Source organism: Microtus oregoni, unplaced genomic scaffold (genome assembly GCF_018167655.1).
Source record: "Microtus oregoni isolate MIOR12 unplaced genomic scaffold, Mior012 000081F_ref0000091, whole genome shotgun sequence".
NCBI lineage: Eukaryota > Metazoa > Chordata > Mammalia > Rodentia > Cricetidae > Microtus > Microtus oregoni.
The window spans coordinates 4,120,797-4,147,554 of NW_024544541.1; the positions used below are offsets into that span (position 1 = coordinate 4,120,797).

Consider the following 26,758-nt stretch of genomic DNA (forward strand, 5'->3'; position numbering starts at 1 on the left):
ATGGACATCAGCCTGGGGAACAGAGGAGGCCGGAGGATGCCCGTATGCCAGGCTGCCACACGCCCCCAAGGCTCAGCGTTATGCCAGAAACCCTACCAAGTTCAAAGTAATCTGGCCAGCCCCCGCCCCCACCTGGCCCCTGCCCTGAAGGACACAACCGACCAACTAGGTGACACAGGTCTTTGGCAACAGAGTAACCTACAGCTTCCAGCAGGGAGGTCCCCGGGGAGGTCCCGAGAGCCCTTTGCACAGCAGAGTAACCTGTGCTACAGAGGAATCCCTAGTTCTCATTTGCGCAACAGCTGCCTGCCACCAACAGGCCCATCCTCCTGCCAGAGGCAGACACTCCAGGTCACAGACACCCTCTGCTTGGACATGAGACTCTCTGGGGGCTTGGCACCTCTTGACAAGTGCACACGGCCCGGCCCCAGGCTCTGGTGTGGTTCAGGGAGCAGGGTACCCAGGCTCATGGGGGAGCCCCTTACCTTGGAGGATCTGTCTGTGTCTGTCCACTGCCAGTCTTGGGCCCATTCCTGTTCCGCATGCAGTACTGACCACTGGCTGCTGGACTCCATCCCACACCTAGAGCCTGAGACAACCCATTCAGGGAGCCAAACATCCCAGGAGTACCCAGCTCCTACGCAGAGGGGGCCCCACACTGGTGGTAGCCAGTCAACCCCTGCCCAGCATTGGCCCAGTCTCCTAGAGACTCTTGAGGTCCAAGCTAGACTCTCAGAGTCCCCTGTGTTCAATCCCCTGTTACATGAGGCCACTCTGGGAACACTGCCTGGAGATTTCTCCAACTCAGACCAGGAGATTCTTTCTACCCGGCACCTTGGGGCAAGAGAGAAGGGCTCCCCAGGCCTTCCATACAACAAGAGGAACAGAGGGCACTTCAATGTCACAGGAGAGGCAGGGAGCAGGGAGGCCAGACTCAAATCTCCGACCTTCTTCAGTGTCCTGCCTGGGCAGGGAGGAAGAGAGAAGGTCCCACAGGAAAAAACAGGCAGGGATGGGGAGAGGATGGCCTCCTGCCCATCAAATACAACCCCAGCTCAGAGAACTCGGCAGGTAGGGGCCCCCAGATGCGGGGAGAGGGGATAGGGAGCAGGGAACCTTGGCTAGAGTTGTCATTCCTACTCTCTAGCCTGAGAACTGTCATGGCTTTTGTTTCTGCAGAACAAGGCTCAAAGTGTCAGGACCTCAGATCCCCAGGCAGCTTGGTGAGGCCCTGTTGTGTGGGAGTGGGGGTAGTCAGGGGCCACTCCAGGGACAGCTCCTGACCCATCTGCCTGTGCTATCAGGACTTTATAGAGATAGGCATCTAATGGCAGAACCTCGGCAGGATTTCAAGGGGACAGAGCTGTCTTCATACATAAGAAACCAGGGACCTCCAGGGCCCAAAGACAAGCCCTACGCCCCTGGGTTTGGATGGCTGGAAATTGTAGACATCAGTGTAGTGGGGCAGTTGTCCTCTCTCGGGGAGCCTGTTGCTTCAGGGGCAATGGGAAGGGGGCGATTTCAAGTCCAGGCATCAGCAAAGAGAGTTCTTTAGGTCTGCAGCTGGGACTGCTGCTGTGGACGGCTGTCACCTTCATTACTGCACAAACCACATGAATGGAGTCCCAGGGAGCTGAAAGTTGTGTCTGCCCCTCATCAGTCTTGCTCTGTCCCCAGCCGGAAACTGCTGTCCAGAAGCTTCAGAGCCTGGAGGTGCTTGTCCCAGAGGCACCAGGCAAGAGCTGAGGCCGTAGTAACTCAGAACCACAGGCGGCTGATTCAAAAGAGCCTCAGACTACTGCGCTGTGTCCTAAGGCTCCGCGAGGCCCGGCTGGAGGCAGCATGGGGACAGCATGCAGAAGCCCTGCAGGCCTGGAGCTTCCAAGAGGTCGGTGTTCTCTAGCTTGGAGCTTGGGGGGCAATGCCATGGCTCTGGTGTGCCTGAGAGGGAGGCTACGCCCTCTGAGAGAGAGCGTCTGCAGGCCCAGGTTGCAGCTCATGAGTGACCTCTCCAGTTCCCTGTGGGCAGTTTTTTATTAGTGATTTGCTAACTTGGCTGGGGAGGCTGTGTGGGTGTTCTTCCTCCTTGGATATGGAGACAGTCCATCATTTCTGAGGAAATGGGGTAGCATTAGGATAGGGATAGTGCTTGGGCAGCTGACAGGAGCCTCAGTGCAGGCCTAAACCGGCAGGTGCCCCTTGTCTTTTGACCCAGGGGAGCCATGTCACTTTGCAGCAGAAACAGGAGCAACCCCACAGCCAGGCTGCATCACCATTCCTTGCTTCTAAGGGAAGCCCTTCCTTGGGAAGAAAAGCAACCATGGACCTTGCCTGTAAATGCAGGTGAGCTTGGGCACCAAGACTGGGCAATGTGGCCTAGGCAGCTGGTGGCCTGCTTCCCTGCCCCCGCCCTGCCCCTGCCCACAAAACAAACAAACAAACCCCAAAGCCAGCAATCATGAGCTGCTAAGGGGCCTCTGTGGTGTTTTGAGATTGGTGGAAAAGGTGTTTGGGGTCAGTTCCCACCTAGCTTGGGAATCATGGGGGAGGAATTGAGATTTTATTCTAGGAGCAAAGGGGATGCCTTAGGAGGCTGAGCAAGTACTTAAGCTGATTGGACTCTAGATGAGAGAAACACCACTATGGTCACTGAGTCGGAACCAACAGAATGAGCGAGACAAGGGTGGCCGTGGGAGGCCGGGCGGGGGGATGCTGGGGTTTCCAGGCCCTTGGGAACGACATTTGTAGCCTGAGCAGATACCACACTCAGTTCCTCACAGCCTTCTGTTTCAAAGATGAGAAACAGAGACTCGGAAAGATGAAGTCCGGGCCCACAGAAGTGTGTGTGTGTCAGGAGGCAGGTGACTGCAGGTGTCACCAAGGGTAGTTTCCCTTCCCTCTCTAGGTGCTTTAGGGCCTGGCAACGGCTCACTCAAAGAGCGGCCCAGTACAGGAGACACCTGGCCCGCCAAAGAGTGAGGCTCCTGAGGATATGCCTGGGACAGTGGATGAAGATGAGGCAGCTCCAGGCCTCAGATGTGGCAAAGGTGGCTCAGTTGGCCTTCTACCAGCAGAAGGCAGGTGAGCCATGGCAAATACAGGGGAGGGGGACCCTTCCCTCCATCAGAGCTCCAATTGGTTAAGCTCTGGAGGCCAGTGAAACACGTGAATATTATAATAAGGGAGAGGACCGAGCTAGGCCTTGGGGGATCTGGGGGTCTGGTGGGGCTTGCCTGTACTAGAGGTCTGGGAAGGGTTCTCAGAGGGAGCAGGCCTTTTCTGTGCTGCATCCCTGTCCCCTTGTAAGCTGTTCTGGGCAGGGGACTATTCTGGCTTAGTGTTGAGTTGTCCCACATTCTACCTTGAAAGTATGTAGCCCTCTGTTCCAGGAAGGCCCTGATCTGCTGGAGGGGGGCATATAGTCCCTTCCCAAGCTGGGGAAGATGGGGACTTGATGCAGCCTTGTGGGGAACCTGTAGAGGACACGGGAAAGCAGTGTCTATGGTGGGGAAGCCCAGGAGGCCTGAGGCTGCAGCTACATGTTTGTGAATAGCAATTTAACCACTTCCTGCCTTCTTCCCAGGGAATAAGACCTTCAGCATCTTAGTCCCAGGAACTGCCGCCACCCATTGCCTGGAGACAGTGGTCCAGGCCCAGCAGCTACCCATGGAGCCAGATCGGTGCTCCCTATGGGAAGCCTGCCAAATGTTGGCCCTGCACCGGGTCCTGCTGCTCTGGAGGACGCGACTTTACCAGCACCAGCAAGCCGTGTAGGTGACCAGAGCTGATGACACAGGGTCAGCCCCGGTGCAGTGTGGATACATGACCAGTGTCCTTTAGGTCCTGGTCAACATCCCAGCCTTCCCATGGCCTTGGCAGGAGGCTTGATATGATGCATTGTGTCCCCCAGCAGGTATCGGGCCCTGGGAGGTGGCTGTGGGGCACTGAGACAGTGGCCAAGCCGAAAGCTGCTGGGGCCCCTTTCTCCCAGCTGCCTTTACAAGGATAGGCAGTGCCAGGGTTCTGAGCTCAGGCTGACTGGTGGCTGTGGGAAAGGGAGGCTGGGGTCATCAGGGGCCAGCTTCTAGGCTAAACTGTTAGGGAGAATAAGCCAGCCTTTACAGAGCTAAGAATTCCATTTTAGCAGGGCGGTGGTGGTGCACTCTTTTAATGCCAGCGCTCGGGAGGCAGAGGCAGATGGACCTCTGTGAGTTTGAGGCCAGCCTGGTCTACAGAGTGAGCTCTATGGCGATCAGGGCTACAAAGAGAAACCTTGTCTCAAGAAACAAAACAAAAATGGAAGAAAGGAGGGAAGGGAGGGAGGGAGGGAGGGAGGGAGGGAGGAAGGAAGGAAGGAAGGAAGGGAATTCCATCCTAGCAAGCATGGTGGCACATATTTCAGGATGACTACAAACTCTTGACAATCCTCCTGCCTCAGCTTCCTGAGTGGTGGGGTTACAATGGTGAACAACCATGCCTAGCTTGTGTTTATTTCTTTTTTGTTTTGTTTCGCTTTGCTTTGCTTTGTTTTTAGGGGAAAAAGTGTTTGTGGTTTTTGTTTTCTTTTGAACTGAGTTCCCCACTAGAGGGCAGTGGGCTGGGTCATCACTAGAGTGCTTGTTTGTGTTGATGGGGCCGGGCATCAGATCCCCAGGTTCATCCATACTGAGTAAGGGCTCCACCGCTGAGCTATGACATCATCTCTTGAAGCTCTTGAGTGATCCACCAGTTTCAACTGGCCAAGGCCTTCCCACTGGGCCCTCTCACAGCAACCCTGTCCCAGTCGTGGGTGCTGAGAGTCCCGGAGACTCACCTGCCCCTCTCCCTTAGCTCCTTTTTGCAGGGCATGCAGAAGCGGGTTCTGCAGTACCTCCTGAGGCAGTGGCGCTTGAGGGTCTGGGGTCCAGACCCTCCCTCAAGCAGCCTGGAGACCATGTTAGCACTGGAGCTATGGGACAACAGCCTGGGAGGGGAGGCCTGGCCCAGCTGCAGAACATCAGGAGGGTCACTGGAGAAGGTGAGGAGCTGGAGTGGGGTGGAGATGAGGGGACCCAGGACTCACCCCTTATCCCCAGCTTTCCAGGGCCCCCACCCTCCTGGAGGCTTCCTGGTCGGTGTCCTGTGGGCAGCCGGGTGACAGAAGAGAGACTGTGTCCTCTTCCCTGGCAGGTGCGGGTCCAGCAGACTCAGGGAGCAGTGAGGTGGTACAGGCGTACCCTCCAGAGGCGGTAGGAACCCCTCCCCTGGAAGGGAGAGCCCTGTTGGCCACTGTGCAGTGATGTCATTGCTTCCTGACTGACTGCTCCCCCCCCCCCACTCCCTACCCCCCATCCCGCCTTGGCCTTCCCAGCAGCAGCCTGTGTAGTCTGCATCTCAGGAGGGGTCCCTGCCCGCATCCCAGTCAGCTTGGTCCCCAGAATCAGGGCCATTTCACTTTTCCTGTCCTTCTGTCCTTCTGCCCTATCCCGCTGTGAGAGCGGGAGCTGGAACTAGACACTGTCTTATAGTTCTCTCCAGATGCTCTCACAGGGCAGGGCTCGAGAAGGGACTGCCTATGTCCTAACACTTGCTTTGTGCCTCTGGCTGTGTGATTTGGGGCAAGTTACTTCTCTGTGTCTCTGCTTCCCTATCTGTAAAATGACTCCAATGGCTGAGCCCTGGACTTGGCACTGGAGGTTGAGGATCCTTTTCTAGCCCTGGCACCTGTCATCGTGTCCTTTGGAAGGGCCCCAGACCCCTCTAATCCCCAGCAACCCATCCTCTCTTTGATTAGAGCTTGGAAAAGAACCGCCCGGGATATACCTGATGCTGAGGGGTGGATGGAGGTGGGAAGAGGGTGAGGCTAGCCCAACAGCTGTGCTCAATGTGAACACTCCCCTTCCTTCCCAGTATCCTAGTATCCTCAGCTGGAGCCACTGGACCGCAGATCAAGGGCCCGGGAGAGAGCTAGCTGCTCACTGGGCTCAGAACCTCAGGCCTGTGATGGGCAAGTGTGGGGCTATCCTGGAAGAGGAAAAGGCCAGTGTCCCTTAGTGACACTCAGAATTCCAGAGCCATCTCAGAGCCCAGGGGTCTGGGTACCAGACCTCATTACAGATGGTTGTGAGCCACCATGTGGTTGCTGGGAATTGAACTCAGGTCCTCTGGAAGAGCAGTCAGTGCTCTTAACCACTGAGCCATCTCTCCAGTCCCTATAAAGATGTGTTTGTTTGTTTATTATGTATACAGTGTTCTGCCTGCGTGTATGCCTGCAGGCCAGAAGAGGGCGCCAGACCCCATTACAGATAGTTGTGAGCCACCATGTAGTTGCTGTGCTGTGTAGATCTTAAGTCACCTAAGTACTCTGAGTGTCTGTTCCGCTATCTGTAAAACAGGGATAGTACTGTACATGCTACAGGGGTGACTGGGATCCCATGAGGTAGTTCATGGCAAACTCCAGGCCAGAACAGCACCCCCTCTTCGTCCCTGTCACCTTTGCTTTGCCTGGCCTCCAGGAGTTGCGCTCTGAGATCAGGAAGACAGAGTCCTGGTGCTCTCAGGGCCATGATGCTAGTTAGGCGGAAGGAACCGGCTTGCTGCAAGCAGCCTGGGAGAGGGGCCTGTCTGGGAAAGGAAAGGGGATGGCTGGCTTCCCAGGATTCTGGCTCAGCATAAAGGAGGACCTTTCTCTTTGTATTGAGTTTGACCCCAGCCAAGTTATAGTCACATCTCCAGGAGGCCCCCACCCCTTGCTGAGCAACAAATAGCCCCAACACTTGAACATTTTGTGTAACCAATTAACTTCAGTTCTGGGCATAGAATCCAAGGTCTTGGCATGCTGGGCTAAGGCTCCATCCAGCCCGCCCCTGAGCCGCGCTCAGAGTCACACTCGCAGCCCCTACATACGGTTTTGCTTTAATTAATGAACTAGTTAATTGGTTGTGCATGTGCCACAGCTCTTGTGTGGACGTCCAATTTTCTCCATCATGCATGTGATTCCAGAGGATTTAACTCAGGTTGTCAGGGTCGGCAGCAAATGCCCTCACCCACTGAGACAATTTGTTGGTCAATTGAGTTAGATCCCCAGCCCTTGGTTTTTCCAGCCCAAGCTAGCCCAGGCTAGCCCCAGAGATCCCCCTGCTTCAGCGCTGAGATAACAGACATGTCTGCAGCTGTCGCTTTGAATAAACACAACACACAAACGAGAGCTGACCTGTGCCCCGCTCCTGCCCCCTTGCAGCTATTTCCAGGCCTGGTGTGAACGCATGAGGGACGTAGAAGCGTCCCCGGGCCAGCATCAAGGACAAGCCTTCCAGGACGACCTGAGAAGAGGCCTGGGGGCCACACTTGCTAGCTCACAGGAGGCCTGCAGAGCGGGGCCCCTGGCACAGGATCGGTGCGTGGCCCAGGCCTCTGTCCTAGGCTGGAGAAGCTTTCCTCAGCAGCGTGGAACTGACAGAGAGCTGAGGAGGGCCCAGGCCCAGCAGCCTTTTGTGGTGTGGAGAGTCACCCTGGGGCAGTGCTGTGAGGTCCCACAACAGGGAGGAAGGAGAGTTCAAGTCCTGACCGCAGTCCAGGTGGCCCTGTGCTGGGTCCTGTGGGTACACAAGTCCTACCTAGGCCACATCCACCAAGCTCAGGCTGCACAGCAACTGACAACCAGGTTAGTGCCCAAGGCCCTAGGGCAGCCTCACACTGTTGCTTCCAGGTCAGGTTTTGTTTGGTAAGGGTGGGGCATAGTGGGTAGCTGAGTGGTGCTTGCTGAGTGTCTGGGTGGCAAGAGGGCAGAGGCATCTTGATCTTTGGCATGGGTCCCAATTGTGTCACTTTCTAGTATGGCCCATCCTTGGAAAATCTTCTGACATTAACCACCTTGCCTTGCAGCCCTGCCAAGTGTGTCCATGTGCTCAAGACAGCAAATGGGCAATGCACTGCAGGGGAGGGGAGCAGAACATAAGGTGTCAGTTAGGACTGTCCTCCCTGTCCTTTAAACAAGATGCTTTATAAGGTGTCAGTTAGGACTGTCCTCCTGTCCTTTAAACAAGATGCTTGCCCCTGATGTGTGTGACAGTCTACCTACTTCTTTTTTTGTTTTGTTTTGTTTTTTCGAGACAGGGTTTCTCTGTGGTTTTGGAGCCTGTCCTGGAACTAGCTCTTGTAGACCAGGCTGGTCTCGAACTCACAGAGATCCGCCTGCCTCTGCCTCCCGAGTGCTGGGATTAAAGGCGTGCGCCACTACCGCCCGGCCAAGTCTACCTACTTCTAATACCGTACATGCGAATTTCATGGATTATCCAGAATAGAGGTGCCCAGACCTGGGCATTTGCCTTTTTCAGAGCCCTAGAACTCTGGTTCTAATGGGCACCTCCTTCTTCTCCAGGGTCCTAGAGGTCTGGATGCAGCTAGCAGTCTGGGGTCACGCCCAGCACACTGATGTCACCCACTGCTGGCAGAGGCTTCTGTGTCTTCTTAGGACATACTGGGTTCAGTGGCGATCAACTCACTGGAGACAGAGCCAGGCACAGGGCATGAAATTCAGCAGAGGGCATCTCCTGCAACTGATGGACACCCCAAACTTTCTGATACAGGTGAGGTGGGCCCAGGTGTGTGTACACTGTGTGGGGAGTCACTTCTCCAGTCTTAAAATCAGCTGGCTTCTGCCCATGATGGGATTGTGATTCCAGGGACAAACAGACTTACAGACACCACTGACCCAGCTCTGAGTGGCTGACAACAGGGTGGAGGCAGGGCCCATCAGTAAACCTCCTAGTGACTGCCCTGTGCAAATCTGGTTACAAGAGGTCTTTGTCTATTAAGGAAACAGACACTGTTTTTTTTTTTTTTTTTTTTAACTGTTTGTGGCTGGGCATAGTGGTATATGACTTCAATCCCAGCATCAGGACAGCAGAGGCAGACAGATCTCTGAGTTGGAAACCAGCCAGGAATGCAGAATAAAACTCTGTATCTCAAAAAGACAAATGAAAAACCAAACAAAATGGTGTTTGTGGGTCAGCGGGGTGGCTAGGCAAGTAAAGGTGCTTGCCATGCCAGTCCAGTGGCTTGATTTGACCCTCAGACCTGATGTTAAGGTGGAAGGAGATAATAACCCCATGAGTTGCCTTCTGGCCTCCATCATGTGCACCGAGGCACTGCTGCCCCCTCCCACTCAGCACACACATCACCAGGCCTTAAATGCAGTTACAGCTGGAGAGATGGTTCCATGGTAGAGAGCACTAGCTGCTCCTCCAGAGGACCTGAGTTCGGTTCCCAGCACCCACATCAGGAACTTACAACCCTGTGAAGCTCCACTCCAGCAGGGCAACTGATGACTCAGTCCCTGCTCTGGTTTGCACTGGCACGCACACACACACACACACGCACACACGCACACACACACACACACACACGCACACACACACACACACGCACACACACACACACGCACACGCGTACACACACACACACACGTCTTTAAAAAGATGGATATATGAAGAGAGTGGCAATCTGACTTTATTGGAAGAAATGAAATGTACCCATGTATCCATTACAGAAAATACAGGAGAAAGTAGGGTTTTGTTTGTTTTAGTCCTTAGCTTTGACAGGATAATGAGAGACTGTGGACTAGCAGGAGTGAAGAGGGCATCGCAAGTGCCAGGGGCAAGCAACAGCATTGCCCAGTAGACTGGAGATGTAGCTGAGAGATCCAGGCCACCATCCTGACAGGCCAGACAGTGTTCCTAATGACAACTTGGCATCACCAAGAGTCCTGCTTCAGATTGTTAGAAAGAAGGGAATTGACTTTAGAGTCTAAGGAAATCACTAAAGTGACTTTTGCCTCCTAAACAGAATTGCAATAGTGATGCGGGGTTTCAGAACTCCCAGCTATGGGCCTAAGGCAACAGCAGATCACGGGGTCTCACGCTTCGTTCCTTCTAGATGTTACAGGGCTTTGTAGACCCAGCTTGTATAGTCCGGGCTGCTTCAACTCAGCCTCTTGAGTTGGAATTTCCGGGGGACACTGCCACCCTTTAAAATTATACATACTTTTTTCTCTTCTTGCTGGGTGGTGGTGGTGCATGACTTTAATACCAGCGCTCAGGAGGCAGAGGGAAGGGGGATAGCTATGAGTTTCAGGACAGTCCCACAGAGAAACCTTCTCTCAAAAAACTAAACCAAACCAAACCTTCATTCTCCCTTACACTGTCCTCTCCCACACTGGGGCATCTAGAAACAAAGCAGACACTGAGAATGGCAGCCAAGGTCTTGCTCTTTATTGTCGTCCGCCCCCCCCCTCCCACGGCCAGGTCGCCCTTGTCTGGCACAGTGTGCAGGTGGTGCGCCATCCTGCGGTGGCAGGCCATATCTCAGAGGCATAACTTAGCTCTCAGGGGTGGCCTGAGCTCTACCACAGGACAGCTGCAGCTACTACTGGACCAGCCTCAGCTTAGATGTCTTCAGCAGATGGGAGACTGGCCAGAGGTGGCAGTGCCATCTAAGTACTAGCAGCTTGCCTCCTCTGGTGGGTCTTGGGACTCCCAGGTGACAGGTGAGACACCCCGCTATACACACAAGTGGGAGTCTGTTCTGGCAGGGGTCAGGCAGGAATCCCTCCTGATCAGCAGGCTCAAGGCATCTGATCCTTGCTCCCCCACTGTTCCTCAGACCCACAGCCGCTGGACACCTGTTAGACCAAGTGTGCTGCCCAGCCTGGCATGGCAGCCTGGTAGAGGCACACAGAAGACCACATCCTGTGCTCATAGTAAGAAGCTGAGTCCCGGGGTCTCAGTCCTCCCCGGTTCACAGCTGTTGGGTGATTCTCTTCTGCCCCCTTAGTTCCCTGGGCCATCCTCCAACCTGGGTACCTGAGGGTGGCCACTGCTCCCCCAAACCAAGGCTTATCCTCTCGATGCAATTCTCCTCTCCAGGTGACACAGAGCGGCCTCTCTGCCTAGCCTTCCAGTTCTGGCTGCCACTGCCTGCACGGGCACAGCCCCCTACAGGACCAGGCAAACGCTGCAGCTCTGAGACCAGGGCCCTCCAGGGCCAAGGCGAGGCTCCTCAAAGGTGGTTAGGGCAGGAGCAACTGTGCATGTGACATCATGGAGGAGGGGTGGAACTGGGTGACCCCAGCAGGATGACCCCCGGGACTTGCTTTTCACCTTGTAGAGGTTGTGTTGTCCTTGGCCTGCAGGAACAGGCACCGACAGTGTCAGTGGATCCAGGCTTCGCAGCGGGCCAGGTGCCTGGCAAGGGCATGGCAGCTCTGGGTAGATGTTTACTGGGCGGAGCAGCTGTCTCGGACCCTGGTAGGTGGGCTTAGTTCCTCTCCATCCTGCAGAGGCCCTGGGAGCAGCTTCTCTCATTCATCTCATCCCTTGGCCAACTCTAGACAAACCTGTATCTCGCTGTGGTCTTGGACTAAAGTCAGGAGTCCTTGTCTGCTAACACTGTCAGAGGACGGCCCCTTTGACGCTTCCCTTTCTCCCTGGGGCGGCAGAAGTACAAGGGCTACGGCTGCCAGGACGGCAAAGAGTCTTTTCTGTCAACTCTCTCTGTAGCTCAGACAGTGGCACCTGGACCAGGCCTGGAGGACATGGCGGAAAAGGGTCCTTCAGCTGCAGGTGGCTCAGCGGTTACTCCAGCAGGAAGAGAGCTGGGTCCTTTCCCAGGTGGCTCTACCTCACCTCGCCTAGCCAGTCTTCCAAACAGTGTCACCTTTGGGCTGAGCCAGGGAGAGGGAAGGGGCTGTCCCTGCTCAGCACCCCGAGTTTCCTCATTCAGTAAGCCGATCAATGGTTACAAAGCACAATGGTTATCAGAGCCCTTGACTGGTGGCCGTAAGCCTAGCCCAGTGTCAGTCACTCAACCTGAGACCAGGCTGTTGGTGGCACTGGCTACCCATGCAGGCCTGGGTCATTTGCAGGTCACTGGGCACAGCTTCCCAGGCCACAAGTGCAGTCTATCCAGAGCCTGTATGTTTGGGCTGAGATACCTGGCAGTGAGGGCAGAAGAAAAAGCCTCTGGTTGAGATACAAAGAACATGGCTCAGGTGTCAGTCTGACAAGCCCAGTCAGGCCCTGGAGGGAGCCGAGACACATGTCCTTTCTTGTCTATCCCTGCTTCCAGGCCTTTGGAAAGTGGTATCGGCGCCTGGTAGCCAAGAGCCCACGAGAAGAACCAGACATAGCAGGTGTGGAGCAGAGCAGGGCCCAGCAGCAGCTGTGCTGTGAGCTACGCCACCCGAGAAACAAACAGAATTGGGCCAGGCCCACAGCTGGAGGCTCAGCTCCCAGAGCTCTGGGGGCACAATAAAAGAACATCCCTTCTTCCAGGCTGCTTTCCACTGTTGTCATCTAGGTCTAGGGGACAAAGGGAGAGGGAATCCCCTGCTCTATCTAAGTTGCTCTATGGACAGCTTCCTCCCCATCCCTGACTCAAACAGGACCAGCAGGCCGGGAGCCAGGCCTCAGGGGCAGCCATTTGTACCTGCCAGTCACTATCCCAGGCAGCGAGGCCTGAGGGCTGACTGGAGAGGAGGGCCAGGGACAGCTTCTAGGCTAGGCCGAACAGAGAAGACGGCAGCTGGCAGGAATGCCCACTCAGAAGGAACATAGCTGGGCCTTGCTCAATGAATCGCATCTCATCTCATGGGCTTGAGCAGAGAGCACGAGCCTCCTAAATGGGGCATTTCAGATCCAATCAGAGCCTGGCTGCTTCCAGCCAGTCTAGCTGTTGCTGTCATGTGTGGAAAGATGAGGGGGCTCCAGGAGGCTTATGGCGCCTGTGCGTCTCTCTCTGTGGCATGGCTGTTGAGCAGCTCAAATGTGTCTTCCACCACCTGCCACAGGCAGTTGTCCAGCAGGAACTCGTTATCCACCAGGTTGACCAGGAAATAATTGTCATGGATGTACTGGATGATCATGCGGGACGGGGACTCCTCCTCATACAGTTTGCCCCACTGCTCAATCCACAGGGCAAAGGCCTCATCCTACATGAGGACACAGACACATGTGTGCAGGGTCAACAGGGCTACCACACCCAGGTCCTGGCTCCCGCTGTCCCCCTGAGGGCCACCCAGGGAAGAGCAAGGCAGTACCGCTCCAGGTGGCCCAGAAATAAGTGCTAACTTGCGGCCTCCCAGGCCAAGTTTATAGGTCCTAGGGTGCGTGTTTCAGACTACTGTCCGCCCAGAGCTCTCAAGGTAGCCAGGGTACACACCCACACACCCTCCCACCCACTCACCTTCCAGAACATGAAGCTAATGGGATCCACCACAGTAGGCTGGATGATCTCTCGACCAGGGAAGATGCCCCACGTAACGGCATTGGGCTGCAGCTCGGGGGCATTAGTGATGTTCTTCCCCTGGGAACAGAGGCAGGGTGATTGCAGCCCTACTGCTGGCGACCTCACCCAGCCTGTACTGCCCTCCTGGGTCTGCCCTCTACTTAAACCAGAGACTTAGAGGCATCCTGGGCTACTCTCCTTTCCCTGATCCCCTCCTGTGCTTATAATCCAGGCTGGCCTTGAACTCAAGATCCTCCAATGATTAGCTTCCCAGATGCTGGGGTTACAGACGTGTTCTGCCACAGCTGGCTTTGCTGCTGCTTCTCACCCAGGCCTACAACAGCAGTCCTGCTTTCTTCCTGGGCCACAAGGGCCTCTGACAATGTTCCCTGGTCCTTGCCACCCTCATAGTTGCCTGCTGTGATCTTTGTAAAAAGAAACGGAGGCAAGGCACTCTGCCACTGGGGAAAAGGCTCCCTTGTTTTTGGGTAGCGCTCCTGGTCCTGGTGCAACACTGCCATGTCCTACTTGCACTTTCTCCAAGGCAGTGCAGCCAGAGCCTTGCCTTCTGCCCTTTCCCCAGCATGCCCTTTGCCCTTTGTTTATTCTTTGTCCTTAAAAAGATTCAGGCAAGGGTCTGGGGACGTGGCTCAATGAGGAAGAGCACTTGTTGCACAAGCTTAGCTCCGGTATCATGTGAGCAGCCGGGCATGGCTCTGTGTGTGCCTGCATGGGGTAGAGAGAGGACTGCAGAGGCCCATGCTGTCAACACAGCTCTAGCTTCAGTGAGAGATGCTGTTTAAAGGGATTAAAGCAGATAGTGATAGAGGAGGACATGGGACATCTTCCTTTGGCCCCCAGGTGAGTGTATGTGCACACAGACTCAGCTCACATAGGATCCCTTCTAGAAAAACCCTGGACCTCTCAGGTGTGACAACCCTCCTCAGGATCCTGTAGCATCCCATGTTGAACCTGCCTTTCCTGCCTACACGGACTTGTTATTGCATATATTCATCTACCTCCCAGCCTGGGAGCTCTTTCAGGAGGCCTGCCTCCATCTGGTCCCCTTGTACAGTAAGCCTGGCCTGAGCATCTGGGGACTGTCAGGATAAACATATGGGTCTTCTCAAGCCCTGCTGCCATCTAAACTGGGCGCTGGCTTACCTGCACATCCACGATGTGGTAGTTGACCCGGAGCTCGTACTTCTTCAGCACCTGCAGAAGGGCCTCCATGGTCTCAGGGGAGGTGAAGAACTCTAAGTAGGCCTGAGGGAGAAGACACCCATCACGTCAAGCCAGGCTCCTTGCCAGCTTCTCTTCCTTCTTTCCTCACCCTGCTCCAGGCAACCTCTGCATCTGACTAGCTCTGCCTACTGCATCAGCCAGATGCTATCCTCCTCCAAGTGTAGGACCCCATTCATACGAGTGTAGGTCACTGAGGCTCTGGGATTAGAGGTGTCACTGTGGACCAGGATGAACTGTGGAGTCTGGGTGAGCGCATAAGGAAAGAGGCTTCTCTGTCTGGAGTGGTCCCAAGGTACCAGCTGTTGGATAATGGTGTGAGGAGCTGAAGAGAGCCACTCTGACAAGCTTGGGCTCAGGGAGGAGGCTGGCACAGGCTAGCCTCCCCATCTATTGGGTGACAATGCCACCAAAGGGCTGGGCAAGGCACTTCTGTCTGCAGATGCCTCTTTCCCTTCATTTTCTAGAATATTCAGAATACTGTAAGGTGGGTACTTTTGCCCAGAGAAGGAAGCCAGGTTTGGGGCTGCATCAAGGGAGACAGCAGAGCTGCCATCTAAACCCAGGTCTTCTGAGTCCAAGGCTCAGGCCATGCTGCGGAGTGTCACTTAGGCCTGGCAGGCCTGGGATTAAAGTGTTGATCTTGTTAGCAGCCAGAGCTCTGAGAGCTGTTTCCTTGTTCTTCCTCCAGGGAGAACACTTCATATGCTTTATTATATTTTGTCCCCAAAACATAAAATGCCCCCTCCTCCATTTTACACAGCGAACTGGTAAACCCAGGTGATCTGCTACTTGTTGCAGGGCCCAGGAGGGAAAGGCCAGGGCTCTATTGCTGTTTCTGGGGCGCCCTAAGCACTGGTCAGGACGAGTAGCATACCTTCTGGAAGACATAGCCCCCACTGGGGCCCCAGCCCACAACAGGGTCCGAGGACGGCTTCCCATTAATGTTGGGCTGAGAGTTGATGGTGAGGATGCCCAGCCTGTTGACCCGTAGCAGCTCCTCCTTCATCAGACTGGTTTCCGCTGCCAGGGGGTCATCGTTCCAGGGCAGGCAGGTTACCTGCAGGGCAAGGTAAGCCGAGCTAGGGCACCCGTGGGTCTGGGTTTTCTCGCCCCTGCAGTCACGGTGGAGACCCAGTCTGTCTCGCCTCCATGGGCTCCTCAGTGGGACTTCTTACCCCTTCCCTCCGCTGAGGTGCACACCCATAGGCGAGGAAACAGCCCAAAGCTGACAAGATTGGGGTGGGGACCCCAGTTACCCCGTCCCACCCCACTTACTATATAGCCATGTTGGTTTGGCTCTCCTGAGAGGTAATGTTCAAAGACTTCGAAAACGCTTTTCTCGCTGGTGAGCTCCTCACCCCACATCTTCAGCAGCTCCTCCCTGGGGGACTTGCTCTTCAGGTAGAAGAGGTAGTAGTCCTTCAGCTCCCCAAAGGCTGGCGAGGAGGAATTACCCCTGGCAAGAGTGTTGGGGTCAGGGCGCTCTCCTGTGAGCCCCACCCCCAACACCCTCCAGGCACCAGTGGTTTTTAGCAAGGAGTGGCTGTTGCCCTCACCAGCGGCCATTGGGAAACTCGTCCCAGTCCTGTGTACGGTAGATATAGCTTTTTGGTCTGGAGGCCCAGAAGATAGGGCGCACATATTCCTCCCGCCGCTTGGGATTTGCACTGACAGCCCAGGGCAGGGGACGTCTGGAGAGAAGGAAGGGGTAAAAGCCCAGAGATTAAGTGGAGTGAGCTAGACGAAGTCACCAAGCCTGGTCACTCAGCCTCACTGAGCCTCCACTACACGTGGAAGCCCTCTGAGGTGGAGGGTGGAACCCAGTGACCTCCTTGCCACTGTAGGGTTACTTTGCACCATTGCTGCTCGGCCTCCCCTGGAATATTCCTCCAGATTCCACTTCTCACCTGGGATCCTCAGTCCACATGCCCAGTTGCTTTAGCACTTCCGTGGTAGCCACCTCACGATTGAGGGTATAGAAGTGGAGGCCCGGCACCAAGCCACTGTCCAGCAGCTCCCGGCACAAGTTCACAGCCAGCTCAATGCCATAGTTGCGGATGGCAGCATCGTTATCTTTGATTGGCTCAATTACATCCTTGATCTTCTGTGGTACTTCCAGCTTGGACAGTTTTACAAGCTGCCGAAGGGAGGTGTAGCCCTGTCCAAGACACAAGAGGTGTGGGGCCATCTCTAGCCTGTCTTCCAGCTTATTCCCTTTCTAGTCTCTGGCGAATTAGTTTCACGCAGAGACCTGGGGAAGCCAGGTGGTAATCCGGAGCGATGCTTGGCCTGCCCTGCTTTCTCCCTCCTTTGTAGACTCTGGGAGCTGCCTTCAGCATTCTTGCCATCAGCCAGCCCCTGGGCCCAACAGTGGTCACCTAATTCAGCTATTCCCAAAGCTCACTGACCAGTCACCTGCCAAACTTTAAGGTTTAAATTACAGATCCCATCTCCAGAATGCTGGGATTACAAGTGTATACCATCAGGGTCAGCTTAACCAAAATTTCTGATGAGAGTTATAATTACTTTCAAGGACATCTGTCAGCAGGCCAAAGCATAAGCCCTTTATACACCCCATTGTGTCTTAGGGGTGACAACTGACGTGACCAAATGCAGCATGTGGACAACACCTAGTGGGCATCGAGCGCGACTGAGGAAGGACTTCACTTGACCTGGAGCCCTGAGCCCCGGCCAGGACAGTGCCCTGGAGTGGGGGAACCAGGCCCTCCTGAGCCTCTCACCTGTATAGGGAAGATCCCGGGCAGGATGGGGCAGGAGATGCCTATTTCTGTGCAGGCCTTCACAAAACTGAAGAAGGTGTCGGCCTCAAAGAAGAGCTGGGTGATGATGAAGTCAGCACCTGCAGACACTTTCTCCTTCAAGTGCTTCAGGTCATCCTCAAAGCTCTTGGCCTCGGGGTGGCCTTTGGGGTAACCTACCAGTAGAGAGGAGACTGACCTCAGCCTACCTGCTCGAGGAGTGAAGACACCAGAGTGTCTGGGGCCTGGCACAGTCCTCAGCCCAGGCTTTGCATGCATGCCCCCCAGTAGCAGTGTGGGCAGCTGAATTGTGGTTGCCCAAGCCACGGCTGTGCCACAGAGCCTGTAGATGAGCCTCCAGGAGAGGGGCGGACTGTTCCAAATGTGACACTCTCCTGCCTCACTCAGGCAAATTAGGCCCGCACTTTGTAGCCACAGACCGAATGCCACATTCAATAGTAACACTAACTGAACTGTTTCTAGGGAGCCAGGGAGCCAGACTTTTAACTCACTGGAGCATTGGACAGAAGGCGTTGGTTCATGTTTTATTTTGTTTTGGCTTGGGTATTGAACCCAACATCTTATGCATGTTAGACAGCATTCAACTACTGAGCTTCATCTCTAGTTCCTCTGAGTAACAGAGATGGGGGTGAACGGGGGTTTGTTTCTTTGAGACAGGGTCTCTCTATGTAGCTATGTAGCTTTAACTGGCTTGGAACTCTGCAGATCAAGCTGATCCTGAATTCAAAGAGACTGACTGCCTCTGCACCCAGTCCTAACATTTTTTTTAATTAAAAAAAAAAGTATGAAGTTAGGCAATGGCACACCTTTAATCCCAGCACTTGGGAGGCAGAGGCAGGCGAATCTCTGTGAGTTTGAGGCAAGCCTGGTCTACAAAGTGAGTTCCAGGACAGACTCCAAAGCTACAGAGAAGCCCTGTCTCAAAATCAAAAATCAAAAAAATTAAAAAAGTATACATGGCACTAAAATCCCTCTGAGTCAGGATATTGAAAAGCTAAGAATTCTATTGTGGGAGCTGGTGAGATGGTCCTGTAGTTAAATTAGAAGCACTGGCTGCCCTTTTAGAGGACCCTTTTCTAGCCTCTGTAGGCACCAGGCATGCACACAGTGCACAGACATACATGCAGGAAGGGCAAACATACATATAAAATAATTTAAAAACTCACATTATATAAATAAGAATTTAAGAAAGTGACATTTTGCTTCAAGAAATGGACAGAGGGACTAGAGAGATGGCACAGCAGTTAAGAGTGCTTACTACTTTTGAAGAGGACCTGGGTTTTTCCCCCAGCACCTCTATCATGGCTCAAAACCTTTTGACCTCTATGGACACTGTGCACACATGGTGCACGTACACATAACATTAAACACCATATTAAACAAATATATTTAAAAAACAAACAAAGGACAGACTATAATAACTACTTTCCAGTGTCCAAAGATCACAGAAAGAATTCACTTGGTTGCATGTCCTGCTTGCCATCCTCTTCTGAAGGCAGAATACACATCAGTTTCAATCCCACAAAAAGCTTCCTGTAGGGCTGGCAAGACTGCTCAGTGAGTAGAGGCACTTTCAAGCAAGCTTGATGACCTGAGTTCAATCCCCAGATCTCACAATGTAGGAGAGAACAAGTCCCTAAGAGTTGTCCTTTAGCCAGGCGGTAGTGGTGTACACCTTTGGTCCCAGCACTCAGGAGGATGGATCTCTGTGAGTTTGAGACTAGGTTGGTCTATGGAATGAGTTCCAGGACAGCCAAGGTTACATAGAGAAACTCTGTCTCAAAAAATCAAAACAAAAAAGAAAAAAGAAAAAAAGAAAGAAATCCTGAGCCGGGCGATGGTGGCGCACTCCTTTAATCCCAGCTCTCGGGAGGCAGAGGCAGGCGGATCTCTGTGAGTTCGAGACCAGCCTGGTCTATCTACAGAGCTAGTTCCAGGACAGGCTCCAAAGCCACAGAGAAGCCCTGTCTCGAAAACAACAACAACAAAAAAAACAAACAAACAAAAAAAAAAAGAAATCCTGTCTTTGAAAAAAACAAAAATCAATAAACAAAGAAATAAATAGTTATAAATAAAAAAGACAAAAAGGACCCAAGAGTTGTCCTTTGTGTATGTCATGTTACATGCCTGTGTATGTTTGCATAGACATATAAACACTCACAAAATAAAGAGGCAAAATATTTTTTTCTCCTACAGTCTGATTACACTGGAGTGTGGGGGATAGGACAATGGGATGACCATGAGCTGAGCATGCAGAAAATGGGGTTCCCAAATTGCACAGAGGTTCTCTAAGCCCACTGGTGGCTTTGTGAACTCTATGATCCCTCCTTTCAATGACCAAACTCACTAGCAGCCTAGCACAGACAGAAAGGCAGGAAGGCGCAGCCTGGAGGCAACCTCAGAGACTGAGAGCCCCCTCTGCCTGAGCTCCACCAGGAGCAGAGCTACTTAGAGAGCTAGCCTGAACTGGAGCTGTCTGGAAGCCAAGCTGCTTTACTGTGATAAGGACATTTGGTTCTTAGGAAACCAGCCACCAAGGACAGATACAAAAACTATTGTTTCAAGACAGAAAAACCAGGAGATCAGGCAGCAGAACTTCAGCTTTGAATAAGCTCTCTCTCCAGTGGGAAACCCCGAACCACACAGCTGAGCAGTCTGAGCATTGCCGGGGAAATCCATACTTCAAGAAAATTGTCCCGCATGACTTGGGGCTTTGCTCACTTTGCTATGTTCTTTTCCTTCCATGACCAGCTTGGTAGTTTTAAAGTGTTTTGTTTGTTTACTTTTACTTTTGTGTGTAAGTGTGCCATGTGTGAAGGTGCCAGTGGAGACCAGGGCAGGGCACCAGATCCCCTGGAGCTGGAGTTAATGGGTGTCTGTGAATCCCAGGGTATGGGCGCTGGGACAGAACTCTGGTTCTCTACTGGAGCAGCAAGCATCAGCTCCTGAACTTTAGCTCCAAGTCTGCTCCCTCTTCACCCACCAGTTCCACCACTCTAAAACAGGCAAAGCACAGGACCACGTGACAGCTCCCCACCACCTCACACCCACAGCTAGTGCACGTCTACGCAGCCCCCAGGTAGCTGCATCCAGGCCAGTAGGGACAGTGGCAATCAGAACAGCTGGCAGTGCCTGCTCCCCCGAATTCTTGAGCAGTGTTTCCCAATCTTAGCCAGCTATGCAGCCTGCTGAGAGGAGCACAATCAGACACTGTTGCAGGGGGGCTGGAGAGAGCCCCAAGTCATGCAGGACAATTTTCTTGAAGCTGCAAACCTTATTTTTAAATTATATTAAGGGCCCATGAGATGGCTCAGTCGGTGAAAGTCTTGCTGTCAAGTCTGACCACTTGAGTTTAAATCCCAGAACCGACACGATGGCAAGAGAACTGACTTCTGAGAGCTGGCCTCTTACCTTCCTAGTGTGTACACTCACACACACAGAGTAAATAAAATAAATTTTACTGCTTGGTATATTACTCTACAATGTAAGCACTCATCTGCTTATTTTCTTGGTGCTGGAAGAGAACCAGGAAACTTACACACACAAGGCAAGCTCTCCACCAGACTACAGCTCCAGCTCTGGGTTTCTAAGACAAGTTCAGGCTGGCCTTGAACTCCTGTCCTGTCCTCCTCCTCTATCCACTTCCCCATCCCTTAGTGAAGGACCAGAGCTGAGCCAGTGTGAGCCTCACTTCCTATGAACGCAGAGCTAACACTGAGAACAGTCAGGGCTGGGGGCGTCTGGAGCTGACACTGTACACACAGAAGCAGGACTCATACATAGGGCAGTGTGTCCATGAGGGCGGCTCCCACAGCAGATGCACAGTGAAAAGTCAGCCCCTGGACCCTGGTACAGAGGGAATGAAGAAGGGCCTCAGTTCCTGACTCCTTTCAGGGCCTAATGAATCCCCTAGCCCCGGAGTACACACACACACACACACACACACACACACACACACACACACACTCTACCAGTGAGAAGGTGGGGCATGAAAGGCAGAGGAGAGGTAGGAGGGGAAGTGTCAGGAGTGGGAACGGTGTGCCTGGCAGCGGGTGGCAGGATGCACACAAGAACAGTACCATTCGGTTCTCCTCTGTACTCCCCCATCTGCATCTACCCGATCCCCATGTCCTGAACAGAATTCTGGCTGGCTTTCCGCTTATCTTGTCCCATCTCTGACCCCACTCACCTGCCACGCAGATGTCAAAGTAGTCGCCAAACTCGCTCCGGATGTGCTTCACCAGGTCTGTGGCGCAGTTGAAGCCGCCTTCCTCTGCTTCCCAGTGGTCACCTACGGGGTCTGTAGGGTTGCTGGAGGTCACGGTCACTGGGTGTCCCCTGACCTCCAGAGTCTTCTGGTTCCCTTCACCTACCCCTACACTTGGCTGTGGATTCCTCAAAAACAGAGACTCTCTATTGTGCAAGTCTAGCCCGACACCTGGCAAGCAGGAGGTGGAGGGTGGTGGTCAATTGTCTACTAAGGCTGACTCTGCAGGTGGCCCTGTGGGTGATGGGATCAGGGGAGGTGTGGCTCTCCACTGAGCCTGGAGTGTCAGGGGCTCTGGCCTGGCCCTGATGCCAGCTGTGCTCAGGTCCCTTCTCCCATCCCTTTGCTCTCTCAGAGCTCCTGAATTCTGGTGGGTTTTCTACTCATGGAGTCTTGTGGTGAGGAGAGGCCACAGACCCCTCCATCCATCAGGCTCCCACTTCCCACAGCTGAGCCACCTGAAGACAGGATGCACCCAGGTGCTCCTGGGAAATGCCAGCACAGCATGCTATGGCCAGACCAGACAGGGCAGAGTCTGATGGCACTGTGTAGTGGGTGCAGAGGGTTATCAGGCACCAGCCACATCCTGACTGAACTAGATCCAGGTCAAGAGGTGGAAGCCCATGGTGGACTCATTACCCACAATGCTCACTGATCCTCCTGCAGCAGCAGACCCCGAATGTGTTTACAGTGTACACTTTTCCCAGGGGAAATAAGAACTTTTCTGGGGACAGGAGAAGCCTTCAGGAAAGGAAGAACCCAGAAAGGAGGGGTCCTGGCGCCACACCTCCCCTCAGTGCCATTATGTTCTTCAGGCCGAGCTCCTTGGCTCGACGCAGATGGCCTGTGATCTCCTCCTGGCTCTGCTGGCAGCAGGTCACGTGCAGGATGGTCTCCAAGCCACAGTAGTTGACTGCTGTGCTGGCGATCATCATGGAGGAGGTCTCTTTGTCTGAGCCAGGGTCTCCAGCGGGGTGCCAGGTAACATCTAGGAAGAGGGGGCCCCCTGCTGCCATCCGGTCAAACCTGTAGGGGATTTCTTTCTTAAGTTTGGGTTCCTGGGGGAACAGCAGGCTCACTCACCCTCCCTGGGGTGAGGGGTTGTGGGGGAAGAGCTGGAGCAGCACAGACCGCAAGCTGTTCTCAGAGCCCTGTGTCTACTTCCCAGGCACATCACCTAATAATAATCGCCCTGAGCCACAGTGACTTCGTTTAGAAGATGTGGCAGATAACAGTACCCTCTCCACGTCTGCGAAGGTACTGGGTCAGACGGCTGTGCAGCACTCAGAGAAGAGCCTGAGCTCAGTGAGTGGCGGGGAACAACGTGTGAACTTTATGCTTCTCAGAGTGCGAGCACACTCACTGGTTTTGGGTGAGTTTAGGGTCTTGAAAGTTGAGAGTTTGGGATTCTGGCAGGGCATTGGCAGGCATAGGGCCTCACTTAAGAAAAGGCAGAGAGAGAGAGATCAGCAGATGCAGTTTTCTCCTGTATTGCAGAGCAAGGCTGGGTTCCTGAACTAGATTCAAAAGAAGGCTTCTTAGACGGGCAGTGGCCTTTAATCCTAGTACTCGGGAGGCAGAGGCAGATGGATCTCTGTGAGTTCGAGGCCAGCCTGGTTTACAGAGCGAGGTCCAGGACAGCTAGAGCTGGTGCACAGAAAACCCTGCTTATGTTGTGTTAGGGATCAAACTTAGGGTTTCCTGCAAGCTACACACTCATTCCATCAACTTAGCTACATCCTCCCTACCCACCCCCAGTGAAGACAAGGTATCATTATGTAACCCTGGCTGGTCTGCACTCACCGTCATCCTCCTGCCTCTGAGCACCGCTATGCCTGTCTTTCCTTTCTCTTTGTGACGCTGGGGACAAAGCACAGGGGCCTAGCAAAGCACTCTCCGACTTGAAGAAAGGAACTGAAATTCAAAGAGTGCCACCACGAAGCGTGCCTTTCCTGATTTGGAAACACACGCCCTGTGTCCAGCTAGCTCAGCACAATCCCTGCTGTTGCTGTTTGTTGACTTCCTAAGCTCCTTGTGAGCCAGCCCCACGTTCTGCCAAAGAATGTGGCCTGGGAATGAACATTTTTGGCCTGCTCAGGAGTGTGTCCAAACATATCTAATGCTGCCTCAGAGGGACTTTTGCAGACAAGAAGTTGTAAGTTAAAACTCCCTGTCTCGCCTCTGCTTCTTCCTGCCTCCCCTCTCCAGTGCCTTTTCCTGCCGGGTTAAAGGGCAGCTCATGTTCCCCTCCACTGACCCCCAATACTTAACCTCCCTCCCTACTCACCTTGAGATGAGGTTAACAGCTCCCTCAGCAGTCCGAGGAGGGAAGAACTCCAGGGAGAACCACTTGTCACCGGAGTCCATCCTGCGCCTCATCTTCTCGCGGAGTCTCTCGTGCCGCTCTGGGTCCAGGCTGGGCGTGGAACATCTCGAGCTGTCCTTGGAGCTCTCGCTGCCACTGCTGCTGCCCTCGTTCACCATGGCTGGGTTCCTGCTGTACAGGGTGGGGGCCGGAGGCATCAGGGGGCTGGCCGCCAAACCCCATGTACACCCAACTCCTGAGTAGGCAGCTCCAGTGGAGAACGCTGCTCAACACAGGAAGGCAGCCGACAAGGGCGAAGCTCACACGGCTCCTACCCAGAGGCTCCATGCACTCTGCCCCCCTGCTGTCGTCTGGCTTCTCTGTGAGATGACCTCCCACTAGGCACTGAGCCGCTCTTGGATCCTCCAGCTCAGGAATCCTTGGTGACAGCTACCTGATAGAGGGTGGCACAGAAAGCCTCACACGGCCAGCCTCTGAGGCCCACATTCCTAGAGATGGGTAACAGTGGCCAGCAGGGAGGACCCTGGCTTCGCGATGGTTCATCTCAGTCAGCCTAGACTCGAGTGAGTGGGGAAGGAACAGGGAACCTTTCCTGGAGGGTGTGCGCAAATGGGCGGAGCTGCGACAAAGAGCCCTGAGCTAAAGCTGGGGCCAAGCAAAGGGGCGGGAGTAAGGTTTCTAGAGCGGAGAGAAGGCTCAGGCGCCAGTCAAAGAAGCCGCTGAAGGATGGGGGGAGGGGAGAATGTAGGCAGGCTGGGACTGCAGGGGTTGGTGGAGATTAGGCCACTAGCCACTCCGGGTCACTGGGTTTCCCCCTCCAAAGAAAGAACAGATCACAGCCGCTGGCCCCGCCTGGAACACAGTCGAGGCTGTGAGCAGCATGGCCAGGCAGCCTGATTTCCCGAGTTCATGCTACTCCACAAAACAAGGTTGTGCTGTGAGCTAGAACTTGACCGAAATCACTAAGGCTAGGGATTTGTGTCCAGCTCTGAACAAAGGCTGTCCCGTATGTTCCTGAGGTCAAAGGAATCAGTGACCACAGTGCCGCCGCATACGCGGTCCTGGTCACCGCAGTCGCAGCCTGGCTGACAGGGCAGGGAGCCACATTGCAGTCTGGTCAGGAAATGACAGACGTCTGAAGACAAAACAAACACGACCGCTGCACAGGAGTGGGCAAACACGGTAGTGGAGATCTGTGCCGCAGCGACGCGGAGCAACAGAGGAACAGCCAAGTCAGGCTCGTTCCTTTCCAGAAACTTCCACCTCTAAGTCAGTGTACCATTTTGGGTCTTAGCCTCAAGAATTGGAAAAAAAATTTCACGTTTCCTTCCTCTCTTAAGGCACAGAAGACGGGTCAAGGAGCCAGTTCTAAAAGCTCTGCCCTGGCTTAGTGCCAGTGCTATGCCCTGTGTGTTTAGGCCAGCTTTGTTCTCACCTAAAACCGCCAGGTTCTCATGGAGAGTGAGGAAGAAGAAGGTAACCTTACATGTCAGCCACGACCTTTCTCCTCATTCTCAAGGCCGAAACAAACCCTATGGAGCTGACTCCCGCAGCAAACTTCTCCAAGATTTAAGTTTTTGTTTTGGGGGACAGCTTTGGAGCCTGTCCTGGAACTGGCTCTTGTAGACCAGGCTGGCCTTGAACTCAGAGATCTGCCTGCCTCTGCCTGATTTAAGCATTTCTAATTCGTGCCATATTTCAACTAACAGCCACCAACTACCCTTTAGTTGACCTCCCACAAGGTTGAGACTGTGGCCTAACAAGTTTGTTTAGCCTTCTGCTCTGCTGTTGGCCCCTTGCCTGAGACCAGGACCAGAGAGATCCAGTGCCCGGTAGAGTAGTGACAGCCAGTACTCACTGAGTCCTAATGGCCAGGGCCTCCACACTGGCCTCAAGATGCCCCTCTGCCACCTACTAATCACTGACTTAACAGCCCTACCACTCCCAAAACTGTTGCAATGGACATACGTGCACTGGAGGACACTGTGGGCACCTGGGTGACAAAGCCAGTGGTTCACCACTCCTCTCCAGATCCTGCCAGGGAGGCAGGTTTAAAAAAAAACAACTGGCAGCCAGCAAGGTGGTGGTGGCACACACCTTTAATCCCAGCATCAGGGAGGCAGGGGCAGGCGAATCTCTGTGTGAGTTCAAGGCCAGCCTGATCTACAGGTTTGTTCCACAACAGGCTCCAAAGCAATACAGAGAAACCCTGTCTTGAAAAATCAAAAAAGAAAAAAAAAAAAAAAAAAAAAAAGAAACTGGCAGCCAAGCGTGGGAGCGCACACACTAAACCCCAGCTCTCAGGAAGGAGAGGCAAGCACTGAGTTCTAGACCAGTCTGGTCTACAGAGAGTTCCAGGACAGTCAGGGCTGCACAGAGAAACCCAGTCTCGAAAAACAAAACAATGATAGACAGACACTACAGAGCTAGAATACAGACAGACACTATGGCTGGCAACCAACCACCTTGATGCTGGGTGGCCTGAGAGGACGGGAATCGGGTCACCTGGTCAGTGGGTCACAGGCCTGGACGGGGATGCGAGTCCCAGACGGCTCCTGAGGCCGGATCACTGCCTCAGATCCAGGACTCCTTTAACCTTGGGATACTTTCGTGCGGTAGGGAGGCTGGGATGACAGCCTCTAGAGGTGCCTTAGGTTGCAGGAGCGACCGGAACCTTCAAGAGCAGAGCGCAGGACGGGCCAGCCCCCAACTGCCGGCCCACAAGGAGGCGAAGTGACACATTTCTCCAATCGGCGAATTCCTCCGCGGCGTCCCAAGCCTCTGAGCCTCTCACCGTCCTGTCAGAACCTCGGCGGTCGCGGCGCCATCTCCCTAGCACAGGAGGAGGAGGCGGAGCGCAGCTGCCGGTTGCCAAGG

The 26,758-nt window shown here is 53.9% G+C and overlaps 2 protein-coding genes across 6 annotated transcripts; one reads left to right on the forward strand and one right to left on the reverse strand.

Annotated features, from left to right (window-relative positions):
* On the forward strand, positions 1 to 12,291 carry CUNH1orf167 (chromosome unknown C1orf167 homolog). The gene is given in 11 exon segments (XM_041643036.1): positions 1 to 547; positions 1,816 to 1,888; positions 2,906 to 3,081; positions 3,584 to 3,770; positions 4,831 to 5,017; positions 5,170 to 5,228; positions 7,220 to 7,375; positions 11,146 to 11,285; positions 11,538 to 11,629; positions 11,631 to 11,636; positions 12,106 to 12,291. Coding segments are annotated over 11 exon segments (1,809 nt in total).
* Mthfr (methylenetetrahydrofolate reductase) lies at positions 9,478 to 26,743 on the reverse strand. Of its 5 annotated transcripts, none has more exons than XM_041643059.1 (12): positions 26,556 to 26,743; positions 23,843 to 24,052; positions 22,343 to 22,581; positions 21,478 to 21,588; positions 17,250 to 17,443; positions 16,416 to 16,666; positions 16,065 to 16,199; positions 15,784 to 15,964; positions 15,383 to 15,565; positions 14,428 to 14,529; positions 13,222 to 13,341; positions 9,478 to 12,967 (listed from the first exon to the last, which is right to left on the reverse strand). In XM_041643059.1, exons 2-12 carry the CDS (start codon positions 24,037 to 24,039, stop codon positions 12,752 to 12,754), a joined length of 1,929 nt encoding a protein of 642 aa, XP_041498993.1. In that variant the 5' UTR covers positions 24,040 to 24,052; positions 26,556 to 26,743; the 3' UTR covers positions 9,478 to 12,751. The 5 variants fall into 5 exon arrangements, with proteins under 5 accessions (XP_041498993.1, XP_041498992.1, XP_041498991.1 ...); XM_041643058.1 differs by having other exon boundaries at positions 23,843 to 24,049; positions 26,387 to 26,743; XM_041643057.1 differs by having other exon boundaries at positions 26,387 to 26,743.
* Between the last annotated feature and the right edge of the window lie 15 nt (positions 26,744 to 26,758).

What these genes read in the sequence shown, in the direction of transcription:
- Mthfr (XM_041643055.1), bottom strand. Translation starts at nt 24,424, where the DNA reads ATGAACCATCGCGAAGCCAGGGTCCTCCCTGCTGGCCACTGTTACCCA. An exon ending in ACCACATCGTGGATGTGCAG is followed by an intron (nt 13,342 to 14,427) that starts GTAAGCCAGCGC and finishes CTCTGTTCCCAG; the next exon opens with GGGAAGAACATCACTAATGC. An exon ending in TTAGCTTCATGTTCTGGAAG is followed by an intron (nt 12,968 to 13,221) that starts GTGAGTGGGTGG and finishes GTCCTCATGTAG; the next exon opens with GATGAGGCCTTTGCCCTGTG.